This window comes from Anomalospiza imberbis, chromosome 2, assembly GCF_031753505.1.
Source record: "Anomalospiza imberbis isolate Cuckoo-Finch-1a 21T00152 chromosome 2, ASM3175350v1, whole genome shotgun sequence".
Classification (NCBI taxonomy): domain Eukaryota; kingdom Metazoa; phylum Chordata; class Aves; order Passeriformes; family Viduidae; genus Anomalospiza; species Anomalospiza imberbis.
The window spans coordinates 35,167,681-35,183,482 of NC_089682.1; the positions used below are offsets into that span (position 1 = coordinate 35,167,681).

A 15,802-nucleotide genomic window follows, 5' to 3' on the forward strand; every position below is an offset into this window, starting at 1 on the left:
GCTGAGAAGAGCCACTGCTGTAGCAGCCCTGTCCACTGGCCTCAGTGGAGACTTTAGGAGCAGCTGCATTATACACTGTGGGAATGGTGCTGGACTGAGACAGATCTAATCTTCAGGCAGTGTAGAACGAGTGAATGAGCAAGTGAAGACATGTGGTAGCCTGGTCTTGACACTGTGATTCCATTGGTTTTCTTTTAATATTCTGGATCTGGTCCTGTTTGAATGCTGGCTATGACCATATGTGATATATATATTAGAAATATTCACAGGCCAGTGGTTGCTAAGTGTGTTTGGAGTGGCTGTTGGTGTTGCTTTGAAGTCCCCAGTGTGTGTTGTTCTGAGCAGTAACGGAAGAAATCACCAGTACAGGGAGTTAATGCTGCCTTTTGTTTGCTTCCATTTCATGTTTTTGCAGCACACCTGATGTTGGTCAGGACTCCAACGTGTGGCCATGGCTGCTTCTCATCTAAATCTGCTCTGTTCAAGGAGCTCAAAAATGTCAGCAGAAGCTATGTTGAGTTCCAATGTAATTCCTAGTGATTTCTGTAGATGCTTGGTCTTCTGAGGCATAGTCCCAAAACACTTTGACCCTCCTGTGAGACTGAAAAATCCTGTACACGTTTTCCTGCTGTGCAAAGGTGATGTGCAGTCTGTGGACAAGACAAAGCCTTCATGGACCAGTTGCTGTTGGGTTATAAAAATGCTGTTCTCCCTCCCTTTCTCCCCTCTGCCCTCATCATACATCCCTTGCTTGACTGATAATGTGTATTGCCCTTGTAATAGATCACTCAGCTCAATTTCCAATAGGCATTTGAAGGTTGGGCTACTGAGCCTGTTCAGAAGCTCCTGTTATAGAATGTGAAGTCCTGGATAACTTTGAGTGAACTATGTTTATTAAAAGTAACAAATAGAAAAATATTTTTTGTTTGAATTTTTGTGCCTCTCTTTCCAAGCTCTAGATGTGGTCATCTCAACCAGCAATGTGTCTGTGACCGAAAGAGACTCCCTGGATCTTACATGCAACATCACAACAGACAGAAGTGGTATTTTCCAAGCAGAGGTGATGTGGTATTTTTCTGCATCACCTGATGACACCTTGTCAGATGCTCAGCTCTTGCTGAGCATGGACCACGATTCTGTTGTCAGTGATTCAACTCTTATCAGCCTCAGCCATGTGGACAGGAACTCCTATCGCCTCTTGGTGCGTGATGTGGATGTGGAGGACTCCGGCTACTACTTCTGTGAAGCTGCTATCTGGGTGCCACTGCACAATGGGAGCTGGCATAAGGTGGTGGAGAGGACCTCTGCACCAGTCAGTGTGGTGGTGACAGCACTGGGTGAGTGACTGTGCTGTCAGACTTCATGGGTAATGTATCCCTCAATCCTTGGCCCCGTCAGAAAAGGGAGAGGACCTTGCAGAATCTCGTCTGCACAAATGTTTGTCTTGTTTGCATCTATTATCTATATGTAGGGATCTCTCTCTCACATATATTTCTCTTCATGCAAATACCCTTAGAAGTAAAGTTACCTGGGAGAATTTCTAAAAATTAAACTCTGGTAAAACTTCTTAAAAAGCCTATTGTTTTACAGATAGGTCTAGATATGTCAGCCTACCCAATCTGTTCTCTAGTTTATTCTTGAGGAGATAATAGCTTCAATTTAAAGGCAGTGAAACTCAGGATGTTGTTGCAGAATGGTGTAGGTAAGTTATGTGCACCTGCTAAATTGTACAGGGTATTGGTGGTATTGGAAGCATGAATGCAGCTGAATGTGAACTGGCAGAGCTGGAGTGCTTGGTGCCTGTTCCCATCTCTGACTGGATGCAAACATCCAGGCCCAAACCCTTTCAATGTACCCTTTTAGATCCTCCTGTCATGAGAAACTGGTGGTACTATCCAGTTACAAAGGCAGAGCTCCTCCAACATTAAAGTGCTGAATGAGGCTAGCATATAGAGAGCCTGTTTTCCAGCAATAAATAGCTGTGCCATAAGGTTAAATCCCATCAACAATGACTTTAAATGTTGCATTTTAGCATTGTGCAGAGCAGTTGAGCCGTGGCCGTCTCCAAGTACACTTGTAATGTGTACTGAAGTGCACAAGTGATTAATGTCATCATTTCTTGTCCTCATTCAGCCATTCACATTGCACATTTAACTTGTGAGTGTTCCCTCCTTTTCCCATTTGTGTGCATGTGTGTCCATGTGTGTACAGATGCACACTCATGTGCTCTCTTGTCGTGCCTGTACCTGTAGGACTTCTCTTTACTCTTTCCATTCTAATTTAGCATCATTATTATTGGGAACAGGAGAAAATAATATCTGCTTTTCAGCAGATGCAGATGCTTGGTTGCTAGGGAGAGGGAAAGCAGAATAAATTTTCAGTGTTTGAGGTTTTCAACTGCATCCAGAATTCACCAACTCCTCCTCCTTAATGGAACTTAAGAGCTCCTGGAGTATTAAGTCATTGAATTGTCAGTGAGGCTGTTCTTTGACAGCTGACAGAGTGGAGGAATGAGGTTTATCCAGCCAGCCTTTTATTCTTTCTAAATCCTCTGTTTGAGTGTCTGTCAGGGTGAAGCGCCTATCTGGAGTGGTGCTATCAAAGAGAAACTCTCTTCTTAGGGTCCTTCCCCTGCCCACAAATAAAACAAACTTAAAGCAATTTTCTAAGAACTTGGGATTCTTGTGGCTTTTTGCTTCTTGTGCCCCTGCCTAGACAAGTGCATCTGGTTTCATAGTCTTTGTTGCTGTGGAAATATTAGTTGGTCTTGAATGCCTTCTTTTTGAGGGGAAGGCGTGGCAAAGGGGGAATGGTAAGGGAGTTGTAGAGTGTGAACAATACATCATGAGGCCCTGGAGTAAACTACTCTTTTGTGAATGAGAAAGGAAGAGCAGTGTAGCTGTAGGATCTAAGGGGCCTTATACCAAAAGTGGGGTTTGGCCATCATTAATAATCTGTGCTTTGATTGTAGCAAAATTCTGTGCATTTTATTTTTATTTTGCCTTAATTACCCTGAAAATGTGCAGAAATCTCCACATGCTCACTGGTAGTAGGTACCACAGACTTTGCAAGCAGTGCTTTTATGATTTATGTTGCCTAATGTCACAGAAACTCACCACCAGTATTACCAGATTCTCTGGGGTCTGGGGAGTATTGCTGCCCTTGTTCTTGCTAGATGCAAGGACACTGGTGAGAGATCTTTTCTGCAGGCTGACAGAGAAGCAGCCCAGCTTGTTTGCTACAATTGTTTTTATCCTTTGCATCTCAAGTCCAAAAGTGCATATGCACACAGAGTTTCCACGGCAGTTCTATTAAGATGCTTTATTATCTTGGCTTGTTGGTGAGCTAAGCCTAAGTTTTAGCCTTGGATTGCCTTCTTTGTCCCAATTATAGCCTCGGTTAATTGTTTCTAGGAGGGCAAAATGCCAAGTAAAACATAAAGCAGGAAATAAATACGGAGTGCTGAATACAGTTAGGCTGTAAAAGCCGTGTGATGAGTATTGGCCAAACAGTTGGGAAGCTGGTCATTTTTCTGAATTATAGTAGACAGCAAGACAAAAATATTCTAATACTAGTAAATAAATATGTATTTCCTCTGTGGTGTGAGATTCTTGCTGTAATCTTTTTCCTTTACTATCTCTGTAGTCTGAGAGAAAATAGTCATGCGGCTCCCTTATCGCTTTTAGGCTTTGGGCAGCCAGCTATTTCAGATTTAAATACAACAGCCCCATTCTTAACCCGTGAAACTCAGGCACTGATTTTCCAGCGTGAGATATTCCAGCCTCACAGCTGCACAGCACATACTTCTCTATGCAGACTGAAGTTTTTTCTAATCTACACATCTTCAACTCTTCTCCTACTTAGTATTTATTGACCTAGGTAGTATTTAAACTGCTGACCTCTGAAATATACTGTGCTCAGCTCTTGGTGCTGCCTCTGGGCAGTACCAGTGGTGTTCCGTGTCCCCTGGTTTGGGTGTCTGGGTGGGTGAACTGTTTGGCTGTTTTTTACCATTCTTAAACTGTTGTAGAGACATGATATGATGGTTAAGTGTGGAAAAAGAAGGCTTTTCAGGATGGGAGATGGCCTCTTATCCTGGAGAGATATTGGGAAAATGGAATGTCTCTGGTCAGTCCAAAGCTAGAGGATGACCAGTGTCCTGCTGCAGGCTGCCACAGGTATTTGACAAGTGCAAAAAATGGCTGGCTGGGCTGAAATTGAGCCCAGAGGCGGGTTCTTGGGGCAGGCCTAAAGGAGGGAATTACTTTGCTCAACAAGATCTATTAGTCCTGATTTTTCTGAAATGGTCTGACTAGACCTATGAAATGGAATGTCTTGTTTGGAAATGCAGACCTAGGAGTACCTGTGTCAGACTGGTGCAAGTCTGAGAACCAGAGTCCAAGTTCCAAGGTCTTGTAAGAAAAATGCATATCGTGGCACTTGGCTTCTTAGCTCAGATGCTAAAACTGGATGTTAGAAATTAGTGTATCTTTTAATTTAGGCTGACATTTTCTCCCTTCTTGTAGCTCCTAACCTGTTTTCTTCTGTGTTTCCTCTCCTGCAGAGCCAGACTATGACGTGTTCCTGAATGCCTCTAAAACACCCAAGTTTTCAGATGACCCCACAGAGCTCAATTGCAGGATCACAAACATTCAGGACACGGAGGCAAACATCCGCTTCACTGTTTCCTGGTACTACAGGCAGCGCCTGCCCGGCGACAACGTGGTGGCAGAGGAGCTCCTGGCTTCGATGGATGCCGACTGGACTCTGCTGCTTGGGAACAGGGGCAGAGAGCGGATTCAGAATGGGGAAATAATCTTGTCTAAAAAGTCTGCTGACACCTTCAGTTTGAGAATCCAGTGGACTTCAGAGAGTGACAGAGGGGATTATTTCTGTGTCATCTCAGCGTGGAGTAGGCACCGCAACAACAGCTGGGTGAAGAGCAAAGATGTGTCTTCTGCATCTGTCAATATTTTCTGGGCTACACAAGGTAGGAACTTTACACCTAGGTGGCTGAGAGCAGGCTTGTCAGCCAGAAAGCCTGCTAATGGGCTTTGGTGTTGATGAAGGTTTAAAAGCATTGTCAACTTGTCCAAAGGCCTTTTATCTGTGGAGGGGAATAACTGCTTTACTTCACTCCTTTATTTTACATCACTACTTTACCTACTTTACCAGTTTTATGCAACAGTTTGGAGTGGAAGTGCAAAGGAAGAGACACCATCAAAGGAGAGTTTCCATCAAACTGCTGAGACTTCCAGGAGCTGGGCTGCAAGTGGCAGGGGTGGCATCCAGCAGCGTTGCTGTGGTCATTGCCCACTTTTGTGGCTTGGAGTACTTCGGTCCCTTTAGGGTGCATCTTGCTGCTAACAGCAGGGTTGTACCGAGGTGAAAAGAGGAATGTCACTTTGTCTTCTCTGTCTGACATTTTGGGAGCTGTGGTTTTATTTTTCTCTTCTACCAGCCCATGTTTAAAAGGCACTTTTGAGGAAGTTCATGGGCATAGTACTACCAGCGTATCAAAAAATAAGTGGGTAGCTGATAAAAGTAATTCAGTGGTTTGCTTGGATCTTGACCTTTTTTAGGGAAAAGTGAGCTAGCTCTAGTCAGTATTTAACTTACTTTGGGGGCATTTTTAGAAGATTAATAGTTACCTGAAGTTGCTTACGTCTGGTTAAAATGGGATCTGTGTTTCCTGCATGTGCTGTAGAGTGATACTGTTTTGGCTCAGAGTGAAGTCATGCAAGAGGGTCTGTTGGAAAGCATCAGAAAGGTTAGGATAACTTAGGACGTAATGTCTTTGTCAAAAATCTGTGTTTAGCTAAGCTGCATTTATCTTGATAGACTAGTTTAACAGTCCAGCTTAGGTATCCACAGGTAGAGAACTATATTTCAGAGACAAGCAATTTAAAATAATTTGAAGTTGTTTAGGGATAATCCCTGAACAGCAAATTGGAAATCTTCTGCTGTGACTGCTTCAGTGGAGAGAAAAGTGGTGGGCTGCTTGCTCAGTTACTCCAAGTGTGTGGTCCAGGGAAAGGTTTGGGGGCTTTTTTTGTTTGTATTTTTTTTTTTTACCCCTGAAGCTGACTTCTCCAGCAGGACTGAGAAGTCTCATTAATGCTGGATGTTGGTCACAATTAGTTCAGTGTTATGCCACAACACGGAGTGTGTGTATGTGCATGCCAGTGTAATGGATTGTTGCCTTCGGAGCAGCTACAGAGACCAGCTGGAGTTGAAAAGTCTCAGCCTGTGTTGACATTTCTGAGGGAAAACAAACTGTGACAGGTGTGAACATTCCCTTGTTTCTGGTTTTGTTCCAGAAACTCTGCTAATTTTGCAGCACAAATGTAAACGTTACAGTCCCTGTGCTGAAAAGTACGTTCTGTTGGCAAAGCTTGGGGTTGGGGGATTTATTATGTGAAAGTGAGCTCTCCCCCTCCTGAAAAAGAATGTTATATGTATATGAGGTGGGGAGGGTGAAATACAGGTTTGATTTTCCCTTCTCTTTCACCCATCAACTCCCCCTTCAGCAGTGCAGCCCCAGATGCCTCTCCTGTGTGCCCTGTCCCCTGCCATATCCTATTCCTGTGAGCTCCAGACTCGGCTGGGAGCCCAGTGCTGTAGCCAGCAACTATGAAAGAGTTAATCTGCTGCTGCCTGTGCTCTCTGACTGTTGTTTTGACAAGTATCTCTGGTGATTTGAGTCCCTAACTGCTCCCAGTGCTTATAAAAGCCAGCAGCCAGGCTCCCACGTGTTTGCCTAAGGAGAGAACAGAAATTTGCCTCTGCCGTGCACAGCTTATGCCTATACGGAGACTTTTCTTCCATCTATTTCATTGCTTGCATCTTCTTTGTTGATTTTAGAGCGCTGCTTTGGGGGAGGACGTTGGAGAAATCTCACTTTGAAAACAATTGTTCTGAGTTCTTGAGAAAGGAGAAATAGTTTTAAATTGTATCTGCGGGTCTCTCAGCAAAGAGGGGTGTTCAGAGCCTTTATTCAAAATGTAAACATCATCTAAACATGTAAAAAACTCTTTTTTTGTGCATTGTATAATAAGTTGTGTATTTGCCCATTTGAACTTGGGGGTTTATTGTCTTTGTTTTCTATTTTATTCTATGGGGGCCAATAATGCTCACACATCTTTCTGCTTACTCAGCTTTGCAAATGCAGCCAATTGCTATCATAGATCACCATTGTTTTTGACATAGCCTGCCTGATATGTTTCTTCCCTTCTTCTACTTTCTCCCCTGCCAAGGTGACAAAGAAGTCATCTCTGTTTCATCTCAGAAATTAAAAACATCAGTTGTATTATGTTTTGCTTACTTAGAGTGCAAATTCCAGTCAGTGAAAATGGGTAAAGGAAGGGAGGAAACCTTTTTTTTACTAGCTCTATAAATGATCTTCAACCCCAAAAAAAAGTTTTATATTCTAAAAGATAATTTTATTTATTTATTTGAATTTCAGTTACATTTAAAACACAGATACTGTTTGCATTGAAAAAAATCAATGCTTTTTTCCTAAACCAGTGTTGTCAACTTCGGATCTGCATGGAGTACTTAGCAGAAGAAAACATTATCTCTTAATTGAAATTCCAAATCCCAAAGGTACTATTATTTGGGGTTTTGTTAATACTTCTGTCTTTAATTTGCAAAATAATTATATTTAACATAATGTTACTTGTCCTAAATGTTTGCCTAGGCCGTCCCATCACACTTAATTGGGAGCAAGGGTGCCCTAATCTTTCAGACAGTCCTGTAAATAGAGAACAGATAATATTTCTGCCACCTACTTTTCTTTATCATTGCTGATGTATCACAGACACACAGTTTCCCTTAGGCACAGAAATCCCCATGGCACTAAGCTGGAGTGTGCATGTGGCAGTTTGGCTGTAGGGACAGGAGTTCCTGCAGTCAGGTGTGTGTTCCTGTGTTCGGGTGTAGGCTGCAGTGCAGCCTTTGGTGTGCCTGCTGTGCTTCCAGAGCTGCTGGGGCTGCACTTGTGCCTTGGGGTGTTGTAGCCACCTCCTACCACAGCAAAGCTGTCACTGCCTTAATGCCTGCTGCATTCCCTGCTCTTGCAGCCTTGTCAGTGCACTGGGGGATGAAGGGCCTTTATGAACACTGAGATTCTGGTCAGCAGCCTCAAGTAGGGCTGTGAGGCTCCAAGGTTGCTGTCAGCCCTGGCCATTGTGCTGCTTTTCCAGCTGGAGTCAGAGCAGTGCAGGGAAGGTATTTGCCGTTTATTCTAAAGCCTCCTTGCCCTTGTAGCTGTTGGGCTTCTCTAGAAATTTGCCTGGAATAGATTAGGTGAAAACTGGTTTTGGTCACTACCCAGGAAATACTCTTGAAGCTGAGCACACACTTTGTGGTAGAAGAGCAACAGGAGAATTACAGTGTGGCTTAACCACTTGGACTGGCCAGTGATGGAAGGCAGAAGCTTGCACTGCCAGGCTCCAAAGTACAGTTGACTCAAATTTTATTTGAGTCATTTGGCTAGGATTTCTTCTGTTGCTAGCCCTCTGTCTTGGAGTAGTGCCCAAGCTTTGGGTATGGTTTACTTAGGAACTCTTCCCCTACTGCTTTCCAGAGTAAACTGCAGATTGCAGCCTCCTGTATATGACCAAGCAGGGTGTGTTTTATTGTGCTTTTCATTCATGGAGCTTTACAAGAAAGAGATGAGACTCCATATGGGACTGGAGGCGTGTATGCAGACAGGCAAGTGTGTGGATTAGTGGTCAAGACACGCATTGCTTCCTTGGCAATTCCCAAAATATTAGAAATGAGACCATAGGCTGCAGTTCTTGGAAGAAAACATTCATTTGACCTCTCTGGCTCATCTTATGCTGCAAGATCTGATGAGTAATTTCTGCAAACATAGGAAATATGAAGAGACTTTCCTTTCCCTCTTAAATTTCTGTGCAGATTACTGTTATTTCTAAGATAAGTGCCAAATTTTTGGGGTACCTTCTTTTTCATAGTGTGCACTCTTATATACACAGATAGCTACATGTATTTCTAGGTGGGGGTGAAGGAGTGCTAATTACATTTCATCTGCTGCTACTGAAGGAGAACAATATTGGCACAGAATCAGAATATTAAGAATAGCGATCCAGGTTTTTCTAGTTGATAGGATATGGAGTCTTTTTGTTGTTGTTGTTTTACTTTGCTACATATGCAGGTCTCTAATATTATGGCACGTACAGAAACATCCCTTTGATCTTTTTTTGACTTTGTTGCAAAAAGAAACATTCAGCACTTGTAGGTGATGGGTTGTGTGTCCCCTGCTCTAGTCTGTTCTAGATTTTTTTATGGTCTAACAGAAGAGGGGGTGCTTCTGCCTTGTGTGTTCATCCTAACTAAGGATCTCTTGGGTTTTTAAAGGTAGAAAAATGCTTTGAAAGAACTTTCATAAGAATGTATCTGCTTGTTCTTCATTCAGCATCTTAATTTCTAACCCCTTTGAACTCTATCACTGTTCTCTACCTGCATCTCTGGCGCTCAGTTGTTCTCTTCCACATTCTACCAATGGCATTTCTGTTGTTGTCCCATGCTACCACCACTCCTTTCTCCTTTTCCTCTAGCAGAAATTCTTAGTAAAATCATTTGCTATTGCCTTCAAATGGAAAACCATTAAAGGATGTCTAAGGACAAAATTTGCTCTGTCCTTTTTGGGGACAAGACACTGCCGTTTCTGCTGCTGCCTGACCTGTGGCTCAGGGAGTAGTGGAAGTTAAGGTGTTTGAAGCCCAGGTAGTAGGGAGAGTTATCTCAGCTGTAGCTGAACTGCTCTGAACGTGTGAGGGTGTTTAATCTTAAGCACATATACCAGAGACCAAATGTACGATTTCCTTTCTGGTGTCTAGGACCCAGTGCTCTGATGTAAAGAACATTTAAATAAGGAGGGATTTTTGCCCAGAGCCGCCTCATATGGCCTAGAAGGCAACAATATGTGCCAGAAAAGTATAACTAGCTGTTTGTGCTTCTGCTTTTGGGACAAAATATAACTGCCTACTGTATTCCTAAAAATATGTGGAAAGCTGATCTATGCTGGGCTCCTAAATACTGCAGCTGTATGAAGAAGGAAATATCAGAGTCTCATAGACACAGAATGAGGACAAAAAAAATGGATTTGAAGTCTGGAATCTGATATCTAATGAGTCTTTTCACAAGGGAGAGGAGAATGACTCTGATGCTATACAACTTCATTTGTGATTGTACCCTAAGTGCCTAAATGTGCAAGTCTTGTATTGTCACTTGCTTAGTGGGTGGAAGTGTGAGGGGGGTTTGGTGTGGAGTATCAAATAATTCTGTGCTCAGCTAGACCACTAGAAGCATCTCAGCCTTCACTGCTCCTGCTGTTTCTTTATATAGTTTTGTACTGTGATCTGCTTTATACAGTGCTGATTTAAAGTTGTCATACCGTGTTTCTCATCTTGTGGGCTGTGTTTACTCATTGTGAAAACTGCTGCTTGAAGGCAAAACACTCCAAAATGTAATCTTGACAAGTATCTTGTTGCTCTTGTGGGGAGGACATAAATATTACTGCATTTAAGTTCAGTTTTGGGAAATGTATTTCAATCTCAACATTGCTTATTTCCCTTTTCCTGAGAAGTTTTGTCTTGCATAAAGAGGTTCTGTGGAGCTCTTGAACAGGCCTACAATCTTTTTTTTTTTTTTTTTTTTTTTTTATTAAAGGAGGGAAGGGAGAATATGGTGCAGCAAAGTAAGTCTACAGAGTTGGATTGGCTGTATTTTTGCAATACTTGTTACTTCTACGTATTCTGCCCCAGCCCCCGCTTCCTTAAGAAGAACCATGATGTACAGGGTGTCTTTTCATTACAATGCCAGGAAACTAGCAGCTCCCTTTCCTTTTATCTGATTCTGATTTCAGTCACTCCTCATTTTCTGAGTTTCTCACTGTGAGCTTATATTTTGTGTGTCTTGGAGCTGTTCTCTGAGAGGTATAATTTTCCCAAACCCTGTAATTAAGGAATTCTTGGGATTGAGGAGCCAGTAGAAAATGGAAGGAAGTTAAGCAGTAAGTGTTGCTGGAATTCCTGCTGTCACATGGGAAATGTCAAGATTTCTGGTAGGCTTGTATGAAAGTAAATGTATGAGAACCAAGGGAAGGAAAGGCTGACATGGAGGCAGAGGTGTGTGTAAATCTATATGGGGATGCCTGTGGTGGAGACTTCTGTTACCACCAACTTTTGTCATGTGTTTTCAGCTGAATGTGTCTGGATTGCCATTAGGAATGTCGTTACTGTGGATTTTCAAGGGAAATAAAAGATGCTAGACTTAGTGATGCCAATTCAGCGAGTGGCAGCTTTTGTCATTAGTCATGAGTATTTTAGCAGTGCCCTTGTTACCCTGTCACTGAGGGTGCTCTTCCAGATCCAGTATAAAACTGTGACTCTGAATCTTGTCTAATATCTGTATTCCTGAATAAAGCAATCCTGGGGATCCTGTCTTGTTACAACCTGTGTATTTTATTATCTGTTCAGTATTTGGTGTTTGTTTGAATTTGTGCATCTTGACCCAAACTGTTGTGTACTTGTTTGTGTGTGCACTGTTGAGTAGCATTCTGGGCTGTCCACATGTTTAGATAAATGTGCTGGGATTTGTTCCTCCAAAGGAGAAACTTTGCCTGTCTGTAATCTTCTAGGTTGAATAGTGCTGTAGAAATACCCGTACCCGTTTGTTAACCCTCTCTTGCTGCTCATTTCCTTCCCTCTTCAGATTACACACTTACAGTGGAGGCGGTGAAATTGAAGCCGTTCTTTGTAGCAGGCCACACCTTTGAGATGACATGCAAAGTGTCCTCCAAAAACATCAAGACGCCGCGCTATTCCGTCCTCATCACAGCTGAGAAGCCCCTCACGGACCAGTCGAATCCCAACGGAACCACTCGCATCATCTCCTTGAACCAGGATTCAGTGGTGCGGCTGGAAGACTGGACGGACCAGACCCGCGTGGATGGGGTGGTCCTGGAGAAGGTCCAGGAGAACGAATTCCGCTACAGGATGTATCAGACCCAGATCTCTGATGCCGGGCTGTACCGCTGCGTGGTGACCGCCTGGTCTCCGGGTGGCGGTGGCATGTGGCGTGAAGCAGTGAATGGCTTATCCAACCCTATCCAGATAGACTTCCAGACATCAGGTTGGTACAGAACCTGGCAGCCATGTGTCTAAGCCAGAGAGGGAGAGAAGTCTGTGATGCTTTCCCATTGATTTACCTGTGTCTCAGAAATACCTACTCTTTGGAACAAATGGTATGATGGCTGAGAGCTGTGCTTGTCTTCTTTGGTGGTACTTGTGTCCTTTGTGCTATTGATTGTTTACAGAAAGATGTTTAATGAATTGGCTGTAATCATAACCCCTGGGTTTTTCTCTACTAATGCAGCTTTTATGGTCCTGCAGGCTCAGAGCTCGTTCTCAGTATGGAGCAACTGCTGCTGCATTTGCCAGCTGTATCACTAGATTGTTAGTAGCGGCTGCTCTGGAAGAACATTAATATAAACTGGATTTCTGTTCCAAAACAGACTCTATTAGCATAGCATTAAATTCCCTGAGCACACCTCACTGTTGATGTAATTGCAGAAAATGATCAGGTCAGGGTAACATTTCAGCCATCTCAGTAAGTGTATCCTGCCACTGCAAGACCTTAGAGGTCCCTCGTGGCTGAACTACAAAGGTCCACAAATTGGGAGGAATTTCAGTACCCAGGAGGAAATCCTATTCCTCAGTTGCTTGCTGAAACCCTTACCTTCAGCTGTAACTAAGCCTGCCTTTTGAGACTTTTCTATAGAAACGTGCCTGTCCTGATACTATGTTGGAGGGAGGGAAAGATGGATGGCTTTGATTTGGATCATCAGAGATGCATATTAACTCTGACTTCTGTCATGTTATATTGTTGGGAAGTGCAGTGGGAGCTGTTTTTATAACACTGGTGCACATATGAGTGAAGGGCTCCTCTCATGATTTGATAACCAAGCTGGTGGGGTTTTGAGCTGGTGGGGCTTTCATACTCATATTCTGCTGGTAGTAGGAGGCTGCAGCATATTTAGGGGATGTGTCTGTATCTAGGCAAGAGCAGCCTGACTTCTGGCTGCATCCACAGCTAAGGTAATTATTCTAGATGATGTGGTTCCTAAGGTCTGAACTTGCTTATATGGCACACTGGGAAAAGGACAAGGGCTGATCATAGGAGGACAGCCTGGCAATGAGGACATCACTTCGGAGGAAGCTTTGAGATGTAGATTTGACAGAGGACATTGACTTAGCTTCTTTGAGTTTTAGGTAATTTCTCAAGATGGTTTAGTGGGCTGCAGTTTTAGCCTTATTACTCTTCATATCTAGGTCAGGCACAGTGGGAGAGTAGTATTTGCGGGGGGGGGGTGATAAAAGAAACCAGCAAGAATGAAATCTGCACAAAACCCCACCCTTCCCCTCCAAGCTCTTATGCAGAGGCTTTCCTGCATAAAAGTGGTGGTTTGTGCCTCTCCCTATATTGCTGATCTTGTGTCACTTTGAACTCCCATCCAAAAAGTTTGTTGGGATGCTTTGACACCCAGGGTTCAGAGGGAAACCTGTAAGCAATGCAAGGGAGGGAAGCGTGCGTGTTGTTGTCTTGACTTCTTTTTGCTGTCAGCCTCTCCTCCCAGCCCCTTCACCCAGATAGGATTTCTGGAGCGTGGGGTGAAGAAAGGGAGGCAGTGTGTAGTAGTGCCCTGGGAATGTGTGAATTCCAGGAGCAGGGGGAGGGATGGTCCTTAAGCTCTGTCAGCCTTCCATTCTTCACAAAAGAATGAAGAAAGAAATGAGATCCCAGGCACAATTTACTGGAGTGCTATTTTCCAAAATAATCTTGGCATGTAGCAAAATCTGTTCTGAAATACCTGCAATTTTCTTTAATTGATGGATGAACTTTGTGTCCTTCAGTTGTTACTCAGATATCCCTGCTGGATATTCACCTCTGGGCACAATGAGAACATATGATGAGCACAGGTAGAATGGACTAACTGTGGAATTATTATTTGGGAAATCATCTGGAATTAAGTATACAAGCCAGAAGATGTTTGGTGGGTGTGTTACTTTGGTTTTGTTTGCTGAAACCTTCTGTCTTTGATGCAGACTGAGTCAGGGAGCCAGAGGTAAATGGCAAAGCTGTGGAGCAGCTATGAAAGCATAGCTCAGATATCACACCCTTCTCTTGCATCCTGTGGCACAAGCAGCTGTCAAACTTGTTCTTCAGAAAAAATAAGTTGGTGCCAGAAATTCCCTAATGGGCATGGTGCAAGAGAGATCTGCTGTGGAAGCTAGTTATTTGTCGGGAAAATTTCCTCAAAATTGGAGGGAAGATATTAACAGGAAAGGTGCAGGAAAAAAGAGGGGCATGCAGCTTTCCAGGCAACTGGAAAAAAAACCCAAAACCTGGGGAGCACCAGTGTGATAAATCCTGAGTTGTCGGGAGGGTGGGGTGTGGTATCTTATGAGTGTTTGTCCCTGATAGGAAAACTGTTAAGGAGTCAATTGTACTGATTTCTCAAAGTGTAACAGAAAGACAACTTATCTATAACTGCTGGAGGGAATATAATACAGCAGTGTAATTTTGAAAAATAGGATGTGTTCCAGTCTCCTCTGAACTTTGAAATCTTGGGCTTGGGCAGCATTTTCAGCTTCCATCCTGGTTGTTGGAGTGGGAAAGGGATCAATAAGGAAGCAGCATTTTCAGCAAAAGGAAGCCCTTAAAGGGTTTTATGTGAAGCTTTTAGTCCTAGGAGGAATTTCTTTCTCAGTTGTTTTTATTGATTCCCCTTTGATGGGGGATGGTGAGGCTTGCTGGGACTGGAAATCCTTCTCTCTCATTTGACTCTCTCCCAGATCTCTCCGAGCTGAGTGATGTTTCAAAGAGGAGTTTTTAAGCGTGCATACACGTTGTGCAATGTGATCTCTCTGAGTGGCAGGGGCCTGTGAGCTTTTCATATATGAGCTGGGGACTACACATGTGAAACTTCAGTTTTTCCTGCCACAATAGGCTTGAAATGTGGCAGTGCTCTGAAATGTTTTTCTGTGAACATCTGTGGAAAATGTCTTGCTCAGATTCTTTCCATTCAAGGCAGAGCTTGCTGGCTGCAAGCAAAGATCTCTCTTCTTTCTCTACCTGCTGTTGCTGAGGGATGTATTTATTCAATTTGGTAATGATCTGAAATGTTAATGTAGAGGCATTTGTTTGAAACACCCTGAACTAAAAAAATAGGAAACATGGATTTTATCTACTGGACCATATGACCTGGAAGTGAGGGTGGGGGAGTGTGGTGAGGAGGAGCCTACTAGGCCATTAGTTTTCAAATACTCAATCAATGGCAGATTGTTCTCTGCTGGATATATTTAAGGACCAGAGAGGATCTTGTGAATCTTCTGGTATGACCTCATGGATAACATGGATCGCTAGACCAGTTTTGTAAAATGAATGCCTTTTGTATGTCCAGCTGCTGTATGCAAAATAAGCTTATCTGGTGGGCAAGGAAAGCTGTCCCATAGGAAGAAATTAATATTCCTCAGTGCTTTTTTTGTTTGTCTTCCCAGTGTAGGACAGAGAGGTTCTGCCATGTATTTTTTAAAAGGTTGCCCAGTGATGTGAGGAACAAGAGCAGCTGCCAGTGCCTGTCTTGAAATGTTCTCTTAATTTCATTGCACATTTTCTACTCCAATGCATCCTCTCTCCTCCCAAGCTATTGGTTGATGCATGTGTACAGAGCCTTTCTTTCAGCCTGGAACACACCAGTCTTCTGTCCCTTGTG

The 15,802-nt window shown here is 43.2% G+C and overlaps 1 protein-coding gene across 1 annotated transcript in view; it reads left to right on the forward strand.

Moving 5' to 3' along the window:
- PTGFRN (prostaglandin F2 receptor inhibitor) overlaps positions 1-15,802 on the forward strand; it is a 65,762-nt gene that overhangs the window by 32,029 nt on the left and 17,931 nt on the right. Inside the window, exons 4-6 of the mRNA XM_068180545.1 lie at positions 954-1,337; positions 4,565-4,990; positions 11,740-12,159. Coding sequence (XP_068036646.1) covers positions 954-1,337; positions 4,565-4,990; positions 11,740-12,159 — 1,230 coding nt within the window. The remainder of the gene's footprint in view (positions 1-953; positions 1,338-4,564; positions 4,991-11,739; positions 12,160-15,802) is intronic.